The following is an 18,192-nucleotide window of genomic DNA, read 5'->3' as shown; positions in this document are numbered from 1 at the left end:
TTTTAACATATGGAATTGACAGTTGAGAGACCTTATAGTTAAAGTTGCAGAGGTATATACTTTTTTACCCCATCTGTCCAGGGCCCATGATTCTTTGAAAGACTAGAATTCTTTGCAGAGGTAGCCTTAACTCCCTTAGGTCCCTGGGTAATCACCTCTGGATCTGCTATAAGATTTCTGAGAGTCAGGTACCCTGTAGTACCTGTCAGGTTTTCAGGGGGCAGGTGGAAGGGTGTCAGGGGTACGGCTGGATTCTTGGTAAACATCATCTACAACCTCCAAGATAGGTGGGATGGCCAGAGGTCTGTGCTGGGGTAGGTGCAGAAACGTAGTCTTTTCTTGGATTGAGGGAAATCCGTTGATTCCCACTGGAAGTGTTCTCTGAGGGCGTGGAGGGTTTCCCCAAAGGAAAAGCCCTCTGAAAGTGATGCAGAAAGAATAGATTCTTCTGCATCTGAGTCTTCATAGGCAGTAAGAGGATTATCCTCTTCAAAAACAGAGTCAGATCCCTCTGTGTCTAAACCCGCCTGATGTCTGGAGAAGTTTCCCTTCTTTTGTCTGGTGTGGCCTGATTACCCCGGATAAAAGTGATGAGATTCTCTGCCAGGAGGGGGAGGAGTACTGGAATGGAGACTTTTTGCTGTTTTCTTTGGGGTAGCTCTAAGTTTGGCCTGAAGAGTATCCCTTGGTGCTATTGGTGTGTTAGTTGAAAGAGAGGGCGAAGGCCTTGAAGTGAATTACAAAGTGCGAGTGGTATCCTCAGAAGCTGGTGCCTGCGTACCGGCTCCAGACCCAACTGAGGCAGAGACAGCCGAAGGCTCGTTAGACGATGCAGTTTTTTGTGGCATACAGGACTCTGAAAGAGTCTCAGTAGAGGCCTGCAAAGTAATCGAACCGGGCATCAGGGGTTGCAAAAGTGCCTCACTGAATTACGAGGAACTGACGACTCTTAGCAGTGGTGTCATTGCAAGGCTTGGCCTTGTGCAGTCAGTCTCTATCCTTATCTTTACGTTTTTTCGCAAGATCTGCGGTTTGCTGACTGATGGACACCATATCAGTAATCGGAAACAGAAGACAAAAATAACTGGCTACAAACAGAGCTCTACGACGAACAGTTCTTGTGTTAAAGAGGGCACAGAACTGACAATGGGGTACATCATGATCTGGGCCTAAGCAAGAGACACAGTAAGAATGAAAGTCTCGTGTGGTATTTGCTTTCCACAGGCGAGACAGTTACTGACTTTTTCAGACATCAGTGAGTTCAAGAAAATGGAAGGATCCCCAACGGGGTACTTAGCTTTAGATGTTTTCAGCTGAAGTTCTAAATCTGGAAACAGCCGACCGGCACTGTTGCGAATTGTTTCTGCTATGGGCTCCACAACAAGAAAGACTGAGGTAATGGCATTCCTGCTCTCCTTTATAGCTCGGATGACCTGATGTCAGCCAGCAAGCAACAGCAGCCGACGCACAAAAACTTGACTCTGGTATCTGGACCGATTGAGGGCTACCACAGCATGGATAACCCAATGGTTAGGACTGCAGCAGTGAAACATGAAGAATATCAACAGAAAATGATAGACTTTAACAATTGGCTTAGCTATTGGTATCATTCTAAAGAGTTCTATTACTTGTCAGTCTGGGAGGACATTGCTGACGGGCCACGCTGCTTTGCCAGGGATGGTCTTCATCCGTCACCACTAGGCTTTCAGATATTGGCCAAAATATTATCCACCCCTATAGCGCCTTTTTTAGGCACTGCCAAATAGATAAACCTTTCAACACAGCTAAAGCTATGCAGGACAAGCTAAAGGTGTTCCTGCTCAATGCTAAGAGTCTTAACAAGAAACTGCACTCCCTAGAAGCACTCCTCACCCTCGAGAATGCTGACATCTGCGCAGTTACTGAAACATGGTTCAAATCCACAGAAAGCACTCCATAAAGGCAGGACTAGAATGCCTTCCATACATTCCGACCACCTTAAAAGGTGGGTGTGTGTGTGTATATATATATATATATATATATATATATATATATATATATATATATATATATATACATAAAGTTTTGATAAGCATAGCTCAAGGCTGGTCAAACAATAAAACATGCTTGAGCTACTCCATTGCCAACTAAACATGGAAAAAAAATCCATTACCATATTCTTGCTAGCTACAGGTCCCCCACCATGAACCAGGAAACCCATACATCATACCTGAAGTTACTAGATCACTCACCCTCCAGCCCAGTACCATTCTCATGAGTGATTTTAACTTTCCTTCCATGGGAGACATACATGGCCATGAACATGCAGTCCTAAAGATTTCTTGAGTTTGCAAACTCAAATGCTCTGGAGCAGCTAGTCTTAACCTCAGTAAGGGTACAAACATAATTGATAGTACACACAGATGTGAGTGAGTGCTGCACCCCCCCCCCCCTCACCCAATGTGATGTCTTCACTGGTAAGAACAAATCATAAAGTGGTTTTCCTTGAAATAAAGGTAAAACTAGCCCCCCCCCCAACCTAACTCCAAATCTATTAACTTTTAAGGACTTTTCTACGTTAACTAATTCCTATTAAGTGACAACATATCTAGTTTCCAAACTCTCCCAAACCCAGTAAACACAGAAGCCTATGCAGAGGGGTGCACAAAAGCCCTCTACGACCATATAAACAACTGTATAGAAACAGCAGTATTGGACAAAAATAAGCCTGGGTCAAACTGCAAAAAAACAAGCCACCCTGAAGGACCCCTCGTATTAAAAGGTTGCACAACAAAAGAAAGAAAATCCTGTTGAGAAGAGGGAATGTACACAACAGTCAGAAAGTTCTTCATTAGTCTAAAAGTACAGTTGTGTACACTTACCATAAATGTAGATGTTTGAGTGTATTCACTGTTGCAGTCATCACATTTGGGTTATCTGCCTGCAGGTAGCCTTCACCCGGCCTAAATACCAGAGTCTTGGATTCCTGCGTCAGATGCAGTCTCTTCTTCCATGAAGTCAGGAGTAAAAAACATGCAGCCAACGCCATTACATCAGTTTTTCTTGCCCCAGATGTCAGGTGCCCCCACAATGGGAAGCAATTATATGTTATGGTACACCTCCATCAAAAAGCAAATACACCAGAAAACAAATACATCAATAAAGAAGGAAAGGTAGAGCCAAGAGAAGTTAGGGGGCTGCAGGGAGGGTAACCAGGACTGCAACAATGAATGCACTCAAACATCTACATTTATGGTAAGTGTACACAACTGTACTATGTTCTTCATGTTTCACTGTTGCAGTCATCACATTTGGGTTGATTCCCAAAGCTAAGGAAGGGAGGAGGAAGTTAGAGAGCATTAGGGACAGCTATTAAGCCCTGCAAAACTGCAGTGGCAAAACCTTCTCTGGATTTAGAAAAAATAAGCATGTGGTAATGCTTGGTGAAGGTATGTACAGAGCTCCAGGTAGCAGCTTCTAGGATGTCCTTGGTAGGGACTCCTCTTAGAAAGGCTGCAGAGGTAGATGCAGCCCTGGTGGAAAGTGATCTTATCGCCTGTGGGGTAGGTTTTCCATAGTGCTTGTAGTAGAAATGAATGCAATGGGCTATCCATTTAGAAATGGTTTGCTTAGAAATGGCCTTCCCCTCTGCCCCTGCAGCAAAGCCAACTTGCAGCTGTTCAGATTTTCTGAGAGGCTTAGTCCTGTCCAAATAAAATCTAAGTTGTCTGTGCACGTCTAGAGAGTGCAGTATTTGTTCTCCTTTGTTTTGTGGATTAGGGGGAAAAAGTAGGCAAATGAATGAACTGATTTAGGGCCACACTAGAAACCACCTTGGGCATAAAGGAAGGATTGGTCCCGAGGAAAACCCTGTCTGCATGGAAGATAATGAAGGGTTCCACTGCCTTGAGGGCCTGTAATTCAGACACTCTTCTTGCTGAAGTGATGGCTAGAAGGAAGGCTGTTTTCCAAGAAAGGAATTACAACTCTGCAGTTGCAGCTGGCTCAAAGGGAGGGAGAGTGAGCTTTTCCAATACAAAGTTAAGGTTCCAGGCTGGCGTAGGGGCTCTCCTTGGGGGGGGGGGGGTCTTAAATTTTTGGCCCCTCTAGGGAGTTGCTTTAGCAGGGGGTGAGAGGAGAGGGGTGGCTCAATATTATAATGCGCTAAAATGGCAGAAGCATGAATTTTAATTGGCGAGAAGAATAGGCCCTTGTGGAGGTTTTCTGTTAAGTACGGACGAATATGAGGTAAGCTGGGTACTGTTGTGCCCATCCCTTGAGTCTGGCACCAGGAACAGTATCTTTTCCACTATTCAGCATAGGGTGTTCTAGTACTAGGCCTCCTTGCCTCCAGAATGACATTAGTACCTGCTTACTGAGGGATGCTATTGGAGAGCACAAGGAATTAGCCAGGCTGCAAGGTTCAGGGTTTGAAGCGGAGGGTGCAGAATCTGGCCTGCCTGCTGGGACAGCAGGGAAGGGGTCTGAGGCAGGTGCCATGGTTCCAGCAGTGTCATACTGTGCAAGAGGGGATACCAGTGCTGGCATGGCCAGTTTGGTGCAATCTGTATTGTCCTTGGCTTGGCCTGTTTGATCTTTTGCAGAATCTTCGACAGGAGAGGCAGAGGGGGAAAGGCATAAACTGAGAGGCTTTCCCAGGGAAAGGACAGGGCATCCACTTTCCAAGCTTGACTGTGGGAAGTCCTTATGCAGAATTTGTCCAATTGGTAGTTCTGATGGGAGGCAAACAGGTCTACCTCTGGATTCCCCCATTTGTTCCTCAAGAGGTTGAATATTTTTGGCTCCAGTTTCCATTTGTGTGGGTCCATGAGATTTCTGCTTAAGTCGTCTGCCAGTGAATTTAGCTTGCCTGGGAGGAATTGAGCTTATAGGTGCACTTGGTAGCTCAAGGCCATGTTCCACAGAGCCATGGCTAGTCTGCAGAGAGGGTATGAGTGGGTTCCCCCCTGCTAGCTTATGTACCTCATAACTGTAGTGTTGTCTGTCTTTACCAATAGTTGTCCTGGAAGAATGTGGTCTTTGAAGGCTGTCAGGGAATTCTGTACAGCTAGCATTTCTTTTTGGCTGATATGCAGGTGCATTTGTCTCGGGTACCATTTGCCCTGAATGCACTGCCCTGCCAAGTAAGCCCCCCATCCATAGTCTGATGCATCTGTTGTTAGGGTTTGGGTGGCAGGGGTAGAGTGAAAGGGAGACCCTTATTGTGGAAGCAGGCCTCTGCCCACCAAAGGAACTCTGTCTTTATGCAAGGAATGATAGGAATCATCGATTCCAGGTCCTGAGAATGTCGACACCACAGGCTTTTTAGATACCATTGTAGTTTCCTCATATGCAGTTTTGCATATGGAATTAGTAGAATGCAAGAGGCCATGAACCCCAGGGCTTGCAGAATTTTCCTTAAAGATAGCTGGGGCTTTGTGGCCAATAGTTTGAAGTAGGTTGTCAAATAAACTTGTTTCTCTGGAGTGAGGAAAGCCATCTGGGAAGTTGTGTTAAAGCTTGCTCCCAGGAATACAATCTGTTGCCAGGGTACTAGGTGAGATTTCTTTTCGTTTATGGTGTACCCCAGTGAGGTTAGAAGTTTCTTTACGAATGCCAGATGTTTTAATAGCAAGTCCTGCCTTTCTGCCTGAATCAGACAATCGTCCAAGTATGGGTATATTTGAATATTTCCCTGCCTGCAAAATGCAATGGCTGGAGCTAGACACTTTGTGAAAACCCTGGGTGCAGTAGATAAGCCAAAGGGAAGTGCAGAGAACCGATAGTGCATGGAGCCTGCCCTGAAGCGTAGGTATTTCCTGCAAGATTCCTTTACTGGAATGTGCAGATAAGCTTCCTTTAAATCTAAGGCTGCCAACCAGGCATCTTTGCCTAGCATAGTAAGCAGCTGTTGAAGTGTTAGTATTTTGAATTTTGGGATTACCAGAAAGGTAGTGAGAATAGAGAGGTCCAGGATAGGACACCTTTTTCTGGGTACCAGGGAAAGTCCTGAATAAAAACCTTGTCCCCTTTGTTCTGCTGGGACAGGTTGAATAGACCTGATACTTAGAGAAGAGAGAGAACCTGCTGTTGAGCCTCTGCCCACTGATTTGGGGGTAGGTCTGGGCCAACCGTTTGGGGTTGGTAGGGTGTGGAAGTGGAATCTGTATCCTTGGGAAACTATATTCAAAACCCATTTGTCCTGGGCAATGAGTTCCCAGTTTTTTGCATGCAGGGCGAACTTTCCCCTTAAGGGAGCAGGCAGTTGAGCAGGGCTTGGAAGGGTTAAGGTTAATTCATTGTGCCATTTTTCCGTAGGGGGGTGGCTTACTACTTCCTGCTTTGGAAGTGGAAGCCCCCCACTGCTTAGGCCTGTGCGTAGCCTGAGACTGTAACCTAGGTGGTCTGCTGTTTCTGGGTTTGGACTGAGAAGGCCTGGAAGAGACTGGAAACGACCAATTCTTTGAAGGCCAATGCCTACTAAATCTGGGAGGCTGTACTTGTAGGAAATCTTTAACAGTTTGCATAGATTTAGCTTTTTCCTCAATCCTTTTGAGGACGACTTCTGCTTTGCTGCCAAACAGGTGGTCTTGGTTTCAGGGAGCATCCAGTAATTTAGCTTTAACATGATCCGGCAAGTTTTGCTCAAGCCAAGCATGTCTTCAAGTACAGAACCAGTGACAGCAGCCCTCAAGATGCTTCTAAATAGTCAAAATCACATTGCAAAGTATGTTTATCAACTTGTTCTGCAGAATGCATTAAATCCTGTAATTCTGTGTGTTCAGCACAGTCAGGAATCAACATCATTTTCTGTTTAAGTAGTCCCATAATATGCTGCTGTTACTTCAACATATGAAGCTGGCATACATTCTTACCCCATCTGTTCAAGGCTCTAGAATCTCTATCAGAAGGGGTAAAATTTTTGGCAGCAGTAGCCTTAATGCCTTTTGGTCATTGGGAAATGGTCTCTGGATCCGCAGTAGGATTCTTGAAGAGGAACATGTGAGAGTCAGGTACTCTAATACCTATTAGGTTTGCTGGGAGCTGGAGGTAAAGTGTCTGGGGAAAGGCTAGATTCCAAGAAAGCATCATCTACAATGTCTAGAACAGGAGGGATAGCTAAAGGCCTGTGTTGAGGAAGGAGTAAAAATACCCTAGGCCTCTTTTTAGAGTCAGAGTAATCCTAGCTTCCCCAGCGGAAATGCTCCCTAAGAGTGTGCAAGGTTTCACCAAAAGAAAAATCTTCTGAAGGGGAAACAGAGTGAATGGAATCCTCTGCATCAGAATCCTCATAGGTAGATAAAGGCAAATCCTGGTAATCAGAAGGAACAGAAATATCAGATTCCTGATCAGAAGAATCAGAAGGAAAATCACTTCTAGGTCTCAGAGAGGGAAGGCTGGCTTCCCCTAATTAAGGTAATAAGGACTTCAGCCATTCTAAGCATTTGTTTTTTAGGCATATGGGCCTGAGCATGCAGTTTGGATGTCGGTTTTCTAGGCGTGGTGCGAGTTTTAGACCTGGATGAAGAAGATGGCATTGGTTTAAAATGCAAGTCTGTAGGCCTGAATACACCCTCAGAAGCTGGTGCCTGCACAGTGGCTCCAGATCCATCCAAGGTAGAGACATCTGCAGGTTCCATAGTCAAAGAAGCATTTCGTGGCATTCCAGACTCCGAATGGGTCTCAGTAGAGGCCTGCGAATCTGAGGTAGTGGGTATCAGGGGCTGCAAAAGCACCTCACTGATTACTGGCACCTATGTGGTCTGTCTGTGTCTTTATCTTTTTTCGGAAGATTGGTAGTGGGATGGCTTAACGAAGCCATTTCGGAGTACTGATACAGAGTACCAAAATAATTTGCTGAAAAGATAACCTGACAACGAGTAGTTCGGGGGGTTGAACAAGGCACAAAACTTACAGCGACATCAGGGACATCGTGGTCTGGGCCTAAGCAAGGAATGCAGTACAAATGAAAATCTTTATGGGGCATTTGCTTTCCACAGGTAAGACAATTGTTAACTTTTACTGACATTGGTTGGAGCAAGGAAAAAGATCCCCAATGGGGTACTTATACTTTTTGAAGACTTCGGTTCTGAAACTCTAAACAAAAATTTCAGGAGTCGGCCGACCGGCACTTGCGAACTGCTTCAGCTTCAGGCACCGCATAGCAAGAAAGACTGATGAAATGGCGTCGGCTGCATGTTTTATACCCCTGATGACCTGACGTCATGGAAGAAGAGACAGCATCCGACACAGGAATCCAAGACTCTGCTATTCTGGCCGGCTGAGGGCTACCTGCAGGCAGATAACCCAAATGTGATGACTGCAACAGTGAAACACGAAGAACATCAAGCAAATCAGGGAACTAGTCAAGACTCTGAAGGCAGACTAAGGCAAAAATAACCTACAAAGCTAAGGAGAACCACAAAGCATTTTTTAGTTATGTCTGCAATCTTAAGGGCAACACCCAACAATGTGCAGAATTAGTTGTGGACATCACCTATTCTCAACCAGAAGATACAGTAAATATGCTGGCTGATAAATTCAGCTCACATTTCACCTTCCCATCATCCCCAGTTCTCCCCCAAGAAATAGCCCTCGTCACTCCCCTGCCAATTATCACTAAAGAACAAGTTGCCGCTGTGCTCTCTAGAGCTAAAACACGGCTTCAATGGGGCCCAATGATATACCAATTTGTCTCTCAAACAGCTTGAATCAGGACTATCAAGACCACTGGGATCTCTATTTAACCTCACCCTCTAGACTGGCTTTGTCCCGATAGAATGTAAGACAGCAACAGTCATCCCACTGCACAAAGGGGGACTTATCAACTGACCCAGGTAATTACAGACTGATACGATACGTCTGATCAGTCTTAAATGTAAAGCCATGGAAAGAATAATCACGGAACTTGATAAATAATGACATAAGAACTCTCCAAACACTGGGCTCAACCCAATTTGACTTTGTCAAGGGCAGGTCATACCTACTAAATCTGGCAGACATTTTTGAACAAAAAAAGTCAATAGGGCCATGGATGAGGGAAAAGCAATGGATAGCGCCTATTTTGACCTGGCCAAAGCATCTGACAATCCCACACTCGTATTATAAATACTCTCAAAACTTGGCATAAATCCCTACTTCACCAGAGGATAGCCAACTGGCTCACAGACAGGACACGTGTTTAAAGTGGGTGAATCCAGATCCAGCAAAAGGCCAGTTACTAATGGTGTGCCACAGGGTTCGGTGCTGGGACCACTCCTGTTTGAAATATACTTCTCAGAAGTCAAGGCTAATGAGGAAGTCCTCTGGATGACAAAGTCTGCTAATGACTGCAAGCTGGGGGCAATCATCAAATCCCCCATTCATGGGGGTCGAAATTAGACAAATGATTGGTGCCAGAGCCTTGGCCTAAAACTAAATGTGAAAAAAATGGATTATCATACTCTTGGGAAGCCAAAGACCCCTGCAAATTACATTAATGGCACACCCCTAATATTAGACTCAAGGGTGACAGATCTAAGTAAACAGATAGATAGCAGCCTGAACTTGGACTGCCATGTGTCCACAATGGTAAGAAAGTCATTCTACATGGCACATCTTATAAGTAAAGATATGGCATCCAAATCCAAGGAAGTTATAGTTTACTGTACTCAGCCCTCATTAGACTAATAATCGAGTACAATGTGTCATTTGGCAAGTACTTGACTAGACAATTAAAGCAGCTGAAGTGACTCCAGAGGTTTCTCACAAAGAAAATACAGGGTGTTAACAACATGCCCTATGTGGGATAGGCTAAAGCCTTATCCCTTTACTCTGTTGCCTACAGACTATTAAGGGGTGACCTATGATCGACCTACAAGGCACTCACAAATCCAGCCATGATGAAGCTGCCACACATCTGCAAACAAACAGCATGAGGTTCATGTGATCTAGAGATCTAAACCTAGTCAATGACTTAAAAAAAAAAAACACGCTGAAGACACCGATATGTGTTACAGAGATTACCTCTTCTTTGGGCAGGCTTCCCATTCCTGTTGATCAGAACCCATCCCTAGCCTTCTTCAAACACAATTCGTATCAATGCTTGGGAAGCTGCAAATTCACACCTGGGGTAGCACCCATATCACTTATGGATAGGGGCAATCTGTAAAATACTCAAGGTATATGCACAAACCTATGCCATATTCTTGCCCCACGGGGCTACATACTGGGTAAAATCTGGTTATACTGGCTAGGCTTGCAAGGGCTCTTAAGCTGTTAGCCTAGTAATCTCCTATGAATCTATGAACCAATTTTGCACAGTGCTTTGGTTGCCATAATTTTCAAACCACAAGGTTACTAAAAAATAGGATATAAGAGTATCAATACACAATTAAAATGGGAGATGCAAACGGTGCTTTGCAAAGACTTAAAGAACATTGTAAGAAATATAAAAAAAAAGTTATTTGTTCTTGATAGTTTTGATTTAGGGACTAGAGGGGCAATGAAGAAACGTTACTAGAGGTTAAGAAGCTCACATTACATTTTGTTAAATGGTTATGTTTTACCAGGTTTAAATGGACAGATAAATTACAAATGTATTTTAAAGGCCAAAAGTTTGAAACATTAAGTCTCATTGGTTGTTTTAGTCATGTGACTTAAGTTTTTAATGATATTTAAGAGGAATGCTGTTTGATTTAATTAGTCTGATGGAGTATTTTATTAAAGTGAAGATGAAAGTGCCTACTGTTTTATAATAAAGTGAGTGACCATTTAGTTCAAGTTTTGAGTCGTTTTATGTTATCTTTGTAATATGTTTTTGCTAGAAGATCAGGTTTGGTGTGCTCAGTAGCACAGGCCCCACCTGCAATCATCACATTTACATGTGGCACAAGAACTTTCATTGCTCAAAAGTAAAACTAGCTATGAAGTGGGACAGGTGGTATTGCAAGGCACCTTGCATGGCTTTGCATGTTAGGCATCTCAGTGGAGGTCTTGCACTAAGTGTTTTTAATTCACATGCCAGCATCTTTTGACTGAATGTTCACCTATTCAGAACATTAAGTAAAACCAATGTGCACATGGCTTTCTTCTGTGCCTTAAAGCCTTCAAAGATATCTTCAGATGTTTAAAATTCAACATTTTTTATTAATTCTTAGCTATGGGGGTTTTGGATTGCTGGGCATACCTTTTTTTACCAACAGTCTGACTCGTACTTGTCTCTTAAGTATATTCAGACTTCACTGTATCAGCTCTTTTCACTTCAACAGCAGCAACAAATAACTGATTTTTACATTTTTGTTTAACAAAATGCAAGCTATTTTGAGCATACTTGTCCTCCCATTAATCTGACTTGCATCTTTGCAAAATGATCATTTCTAGCATTTCTTCTACAAAACTTAGCAAATGGAGCAGTGTGTCCTCTCATACTATAACTATACAGAGTACGAGGCTTGAATTTCAATTGCATCATGTTCCCTGTTGTCTTTATGCCTTTATTCTCATATCTATTACTGCTACAACTTACTGCCACATCTCATTTTTTACTTTTTATATGACTTAGATTTTACCTTACACACTTCCATTTCTTCTGTCATCTTTTTTAATTTGTACTTACAATTTTATTCACTCTACATATACACACAGCGTTTGGAAAGGTTACAGAGGTTTCTCTTGCAATTGCATCATAATTTTATACAACAAACTATTCCATTTCTCGTTAATGAATAATGCAACTGACAGTGTTTTTTATTTCCATTCAGTAACATGCATATGCATGTATAATCCCGTGGGACCATGTGTCTTGTCAGCACAAATGTCAAGTTCTTTCTAGGCTTAGAAAAATACTTGAACTTCTCTACCCTCTTCAAATGTTGGCAGAAAAGGCCAATAGTTGGCAGTTTTCTACACAGTGATGAATCTGAAAGGGCAATCACCTGCATGGAATGAAGCCCTGAGATGAAACCACTCCCCAGGACCTCTGTATCCACAGAAAAGGAGGAGACTCCTTAGAAATCCATCAGTGGTGAAGGGAAGCAAATATCTATTCATTTTGGCAAGAATGTGAGGGATCCACATAATCTTAATGGAGTCTACTATCCATAAGCTGGTAGAGACTGAACATGACCCATAACATTTGCCAATACCAGTTACCTATGGAGGTGAGGAAAAGGATCAGAAGACAGGATGACCAAGGTCTAGCTCTAAGTTCTGGCCTACTAAAGACTGTTTTCCCAGCCAAGACAAACAAGAACAGGTATGCCCCTTGCTTGAAGTACTTGTTCAGAACACAACTGAGCTGATCTTATAAACAGGAAATCCGTAGTCATGCCAATATGCAGAAGAATACACTTGAGCCTGCAATCCTGAATATATCAACATACTTCAGATTACAATGGGTTACACCTTTGGCAGTTAACCTGAGCAGCCATGGATAACGTGAAAAAGAGGTCTTCCTTGAGCCTAGTCCAAACTTCAGGAGGACCCAAAGCTTTGCCAGCACAGATTACATCAGACGTAACAGCAATCTGGATAGATGAATGCATAGCATATGGTTTCAGGCAGCATCATGGCATTATAGCTAAGGACTACATTCTGGCAGGAAGAAAGAAACGGAGGTTCTTCAAATTAGCGACAGCTCTCTTAGCCCACAAAGCAGTAGTCAGCTCGTAGAGGCTTATGCCATAAATCACTCCAGTCAGCTGAGGTCCTACAAAAGGTACTTGTCTTCTTGGGGTTGAAGTATTAGAGTGAGGGTGCTTAAAGACTTCCAAGATAACAATTTTAAATGTTGGCTCCAAGAGGAGATGAATTGGGGGTGGGGGATGCAACAGCTTCAAATACTGAAAGGCATGTAGGGAGGGGACAGAACATGTTACTCAACATGATGTATATGAAATCCTCACATGAAGTCAGTGAAGTGTGTGTGTGTGTGTTGTTGGGGAGGGGGGGGTTAGTTTTTAATGGCCGTCACAAATAGGAGGATCCCAAGGGCTGTCTGAAGGTTATGCAGCTCCAGATTAAGACTTACGATGCATGCAATGAGTGCAAGCCAACTAGGTAGTCCTCTGCAAAACATGACGAAGTAGTGTGCAAGGAGAAGAGACCTTCTCCAGGCCTGTTACTGGGGCACAACAGTGAAATCCAGAAGTGTGAGATCCTGCATTTGTGAGACAAGAATTTCCTTATCCAGTGCTTGGGCTGCAGACCTGGCTTTGGCTCACCTGAATGCCTCTTCTCAACAAGGACTGACCACCTCATCTAAACCTTGGAAACTCTGGTCCCAAATACCCTCAGACGTGAGCAGGCCATTCAAGGTACCAAATCCATGACATCAAGTTAGATATTCTCAAGCCTGAGCTAATCAACCAAAGGAATGGGTACCACAAGCACCCTTAGATGCACCCCTTCTCAGTGGTACATGGGCACACTATTCCTGGATGTCTAGTTCATCCCAACCAGAGCAAACCAAGATGAGATCAAATTCCTGTTAAATAAATGCACAAATTGTTCATCTAAGTTAGAATCAGGAGCCTATGCAAGACAAGGACTTAACCCACGGACGGACAGACCTTGACCAGTCATCTAAAATACCCTCTCAGTGAAGAAACTCTAGCCTTCCTCTTCCTGCTATGACAGCAACACTCATGTTATTCTCATGAGAACCTTCCTTTTGACCTTCAGTGCAAAATGTTGACAAATTTCCAAAGAATACTAAGAACTTAAAGCAGCAAAGGGACACATGAAATGTACCAATGACTGCAAAGATCCAGGTCTAAAATGTGAGAATGGAAAAACAAGGGCAGGCTTGAGTGAATGTGCCTGTGTAGCCAAATCATTACAGCATGTGGCATTAAAGGTGCATGGCTGTCCCAGAGTTATGTAACTTCAGAAAAACATATGCGGACTACTGAAAGGTACAAAGGATGAACTCAACTACAAGAACTGCCAAGGAGAAGCTTAGCACTTACTCTTATGCTACACTGTGTGTGTAGTCTAAAACAATGATCAGATCATAGTTCCTCAAATGGTAATGTCACCCTTTCTGGAAAGAATTGAGCCCATTTTAGGGAAGTCCCAGCAAGTCAGAAAATGCTGTATACTTAAAACTTTAAATGTTTGGCATTGTTTTATGTGGTGCCATGCTAAACATAGATTAAGTGCATTCAAATGTGATTTTTTTTTATCACAAATCAATAGCAAGAGAGTATTGCACTAACTCAAATGCTTATTATTTAAAATGCATGCATGCATGTGTTACAATGCAGGATTTTTTTTTTCTGTATGGGGAAGCCAAAAATAATTATCTGGTAAGTACAAGAGGCTCAAGGACTTTGACATACAGACCTCCTTCAAACCAGAGTCTACAAACTTGTCATTTAGAAGATGAAAATTTGAACAATGCACTTTCATCTTACTGAGCAATTCTGAATAAACACCAGTTCACAGTGTACACAGTATACAAATGTTTTTAATTACCTTAAAAACTATCTTTTTAATCCATGGTCTTTCTGCCACAAAATCTATTGTAGAAAATCCAGGATTTGGTCTTATAGCTGACATCACTATCCAGTATCCTCCAGAACTGCTTGGTCGGATGTTGTCAGGAAATCCAGGCAGATTCTCAGCAAACATATCTGCTCCTCCTTTTGTCAGCCCCGATGTATAGCACCTACAATTTGCAACAAATGCACATCAAACAAAATATGTTAGCATTCTGCAATCTCTCTACGGTAAAACAGCAACAACACATACATTTTATTTACTTATTCAATTGGGCAATTGGGGTACAGCACTTATCCAAATGGACCTATTAAAGTCTCAGCCTGTAGTTATACCAAAAGCTTGGAGTTACTGGAAATACAAACACCAAGGTGCAATTACAAAATCTGCAATTAAGTGTTCTATGACACAAGATGACAAAACAATTTATGAAGTCACCAGTTCAATGTCATTAGCTCAATAATCCAAAAACTGAGGATGTCAAATTAGAAAATCACTAAGTACACATTAATACATCATAAGCACAAAATACTAACCTTAAAAGTATTATAAATCAGGGGAGGGGCTTAGCTGATCCCCTATTGCAGGAAATCGGAGGATGGAATCCTGAGCTCTTGAATGCTGCCAGTGTGGGATTCTGCAGGCACAGAACCCATATGTCATTGAGGTAGTGCGAAATTTGACTATCTACTATTAAAGGTAAGTAGTACTTACTCAAATGTGCTCTTTATATTATTAACATCTTTTTATCACTGCCATCTTTGGGCTACTGTTTACTGACCACTCTTTGTGAGAGGGAGTCAGTTTTTCAGGATTTTGGTACTTATTAATGGGAAGAATAAAGAAGGACCAGAAGCAATAATTGCCTGAAACCAACACATTTGCTCCCAAAAAACACGAACACAAACAAACCAAGGTCAATAAACAACACAATAAGGCTGGACACTGTCAAACTATATAAAAAATATGGGGAATGGCAGGAATGTGCTGCCAGTGAGGCTGGGTGAAATTCGAACATCTACTGTTACAGGTAAGTAGGGCTTACGCTGCCTCAGTGGCATAGGAATACATTCCCAAAGCTTACCCCACCTCAGAGGAGGAAGGATAAAGATCTAGGAACCCCTGGAGAATGGCCCTTACAACCCTGCTCTGAAACTTGAGAAAGAATCCAGTTTGTAATGCTTTGTAAAGATATGAAGAGGACCAGATTGCTGCCTGTAGAATGCTGCAAGAGTTCACTCCTTTCGAATGTGCGATCAAAGGGGATAAGGCTCTGGCAGAATGTGCCTTACCCTTACCTGGAATAAATTTACCATGGTGCAAGTAGCAAAAAACAGTAGAGGACTGTCACTGAGTAATTGCTAAGAAACAGGTTGACCTTCTTAGCACCAGAGTAGGAAATAAACAGTTGTTCAGCTTTACTGAAAGGCTTAGGGCTGTTTTTAAGTTCCAGAAAGATAACAGGGAGACTGATGGCTTGCTTTAGGATGAATTCAAAAACAACTTTCGTCATGAAAGATGGTGTGTAAAACAGCTCTATCCTTGTGGAAAATCCGATAAAGTTGGCCCACCATGACAGCCTGCAGCTCAGACTCTCCTTGCAGATGTCAGATCAATAAGCAAAACAGTTTTCCAAGTGATGAACTGTACTTAAATCAGCCTGAAAGTTAGGTTCAAAAGTTAACAAAATAGAATCATCCAGGTTATCAGTTGCAATTTCTCTAAACTAGGGTACACCAATTGCCCCTGTCACTATGTGAGCTTACAGTAATTATCCTTGGCCAGTTCCATTAAAAGGGAGAAGCAACACTGTCTAGGGCAAAAGGGGGTCACCACAATGATCTTTAGTAATTTTTTCTGAAACTTCAGAAGTACCTCGGGTATCAGTGGAAATGCTTAAAGGAACATTCCCATTCAAGAGAAGAATGAATCTGTCCACCAAGCATGGCTGCAAGAATATCTCAAACAGATTTTTTTGAGCTGTCTGTTTTGAAAGGAGATGAACAGACCTACTGGAAGTCTTCCCCACATCTGGGCCAAATCCTGGAAGAGCTCTGTCCTTAGTTTCCACTTATGAGGATCCATTAGTCTGTCTATCAATACATTTTGCTCTGATGGGATGTACAAGGCCTGAAGTATCAGTGAATGCTGTAAGGCTAGCTCCCAGGCCTTCCTTGCCAATGAGTAAAGAGGGTATGACCTTGTACCCCCTTGTTTGTTCAGGTACCACATAATTGTGGTGCTGTTTTTGACTACTAAAAGAGGACCCGGAGACCATAAGTAGTAAAGACCATTTAAGACCTGCATCACTACTAACATTTCTTTGACAGTTATGTGCTTTGTAACATCCGCAGGACCCAATTCACCTTCCATAGTTTCATAAGTGATTACTAGGCTAATGGCACAACAGTGTTTAAAAGCATAGCCAATAATACTCAGGATATAACAATATTATAACTTAATTCTCCAGATATGTGATGGGGAAGTATTAAGGTAGTGAGTTGAGGGACCTGGGCAGTACCCCAGGAGTGAATTTACAGTTCCCTACCCATTTATCCAAATTCTTTTTGAAGAGAGTGAGGACAGGCTTTGTTTTATGAGGCTGGGAAGTTTATTCCACAGATGAGGTGCCTTTGCGTTATGAATCTATCTCTTTAGCAAGTTCTGTTAGAGTTACAAATAAGGTTCTGGTCCATGGAACTTCTAACCCTAGTATGATTCTTTTAGCAAATATGCAACATTTTCATCAGGGCTGGATCAGATAATGCCTTGTAGGTCAGGCATAAGTAACCTCTCAGTAAATGACATGAAAGAGTAAAGGGATACGGCCTTTAGTTGGTCCACATAAGACGTGTCTTATGCTTTGTATTTTTCAGTGAGAAGCTTCTAACCCTCTCCAACTGGTTTAAATGCCTGGCTAAGTACATGCATAAGGGAGCATTGTACTCTACTACAGACCTGATCAGGGCTGAGTACAATGTCATACCTTTCCTTATAAGTTGAGCCACACAGAAGGATTTCCTTAGTACTTTATCTACCTGGTGGTCAAAGTTTAGGCTACTATCTATCTGTGTTCCTAGGTCCCTCACCACTGGGTCTACTTTTAGGGGTGTGCTGTCAATATTATTATTTGCAAGGACATCTGATTGACTGAAGAGTATGATTATGCATTTTTTAGCCTCTAGTCTCAGACCATGTTGTTGGCACTAATTATTTGTCATTTTTAGATCTGTTTGTAAGATGTCAACATTATTTGGGGATTTAATGATTGCTCCCAGCTTAGTCACTGGTGAACTTGGTGAGCTAGAGGCCCCCAGCATCGGCCTTCACTTCAAAGTAGTATATACCAAACAGAAGGGGGCCCAGCACCAAGTCCTGTGGGACACCGCTAGTAACAAGTTTCCTACTGGATGTGGATTTGCCTATCCAGACAATATGTGTCCTGTCAGTGAGCCAAGGCTGCTATCCATCTGACGATGTAAGGGTTTATGCCTAACTCAATAAGTTTATCTAAAATACTAGAGTGGACGACTGAGTCAAAACCTTTGGCCAGGTCTAGATAGGTGGTGCATACTATTTTACCCTCATCTATGGCCCTGGTGACTTTTGCAAAGAATTCCACCAGATTGAACAGGCAAGACCTCCCTTTGACAAAGCCAAATTGGGTTGATTTCCTAAGTTATTATTGATCAGGCCCATGATAATTCTCTCCATGGCCTTGCAAATAAGACT

At 42.7% G+C, this 18,192-nt stretch overlaps 1 protein-coding gene across 2 annotated transcripts in view; it reads right to left on the bottom strand.

Annotated features, from left to right (window-relative positions):
* Positions 1-18,192, bottom strand: part of LOC122790148 (adipocyte plasma membrane associated protein) — an 893,349-nt gene that overhangs the window by 46,203 nt on the left and 828,954 nt on the right. For both annotated transcript variants that reach the window (XM_044057738.1, XM_044057747.1), the window contains exon 8: positions 14,437-14,629. In XM_044057738.1, the coding sequence (XP_043913673.1) occupies positions 14,437-14,629 (193 nt within the window). The remainder of the gene's footprint in view (positions 1-14,436; positions 14,630-18,192) is intronic.

Source organism: Protopterus annectens, chromosome 1.part2 (genome assembly GCF_019279795.1).
Source record: "Protopterus annectens isolate FY-2018-M chromosome 1.part2, PAN1.0, whole genome shotgun sequence".
Classification (NCBI taxonomy): Eukaryota; Metazoa; Chordata; order Ceratodontiformes; family Protopteridae; genus Protopterus; species Protopterus annectens.
This window is presented reverse-complemented; position numbering and strand designations above follow the sequence as displayed.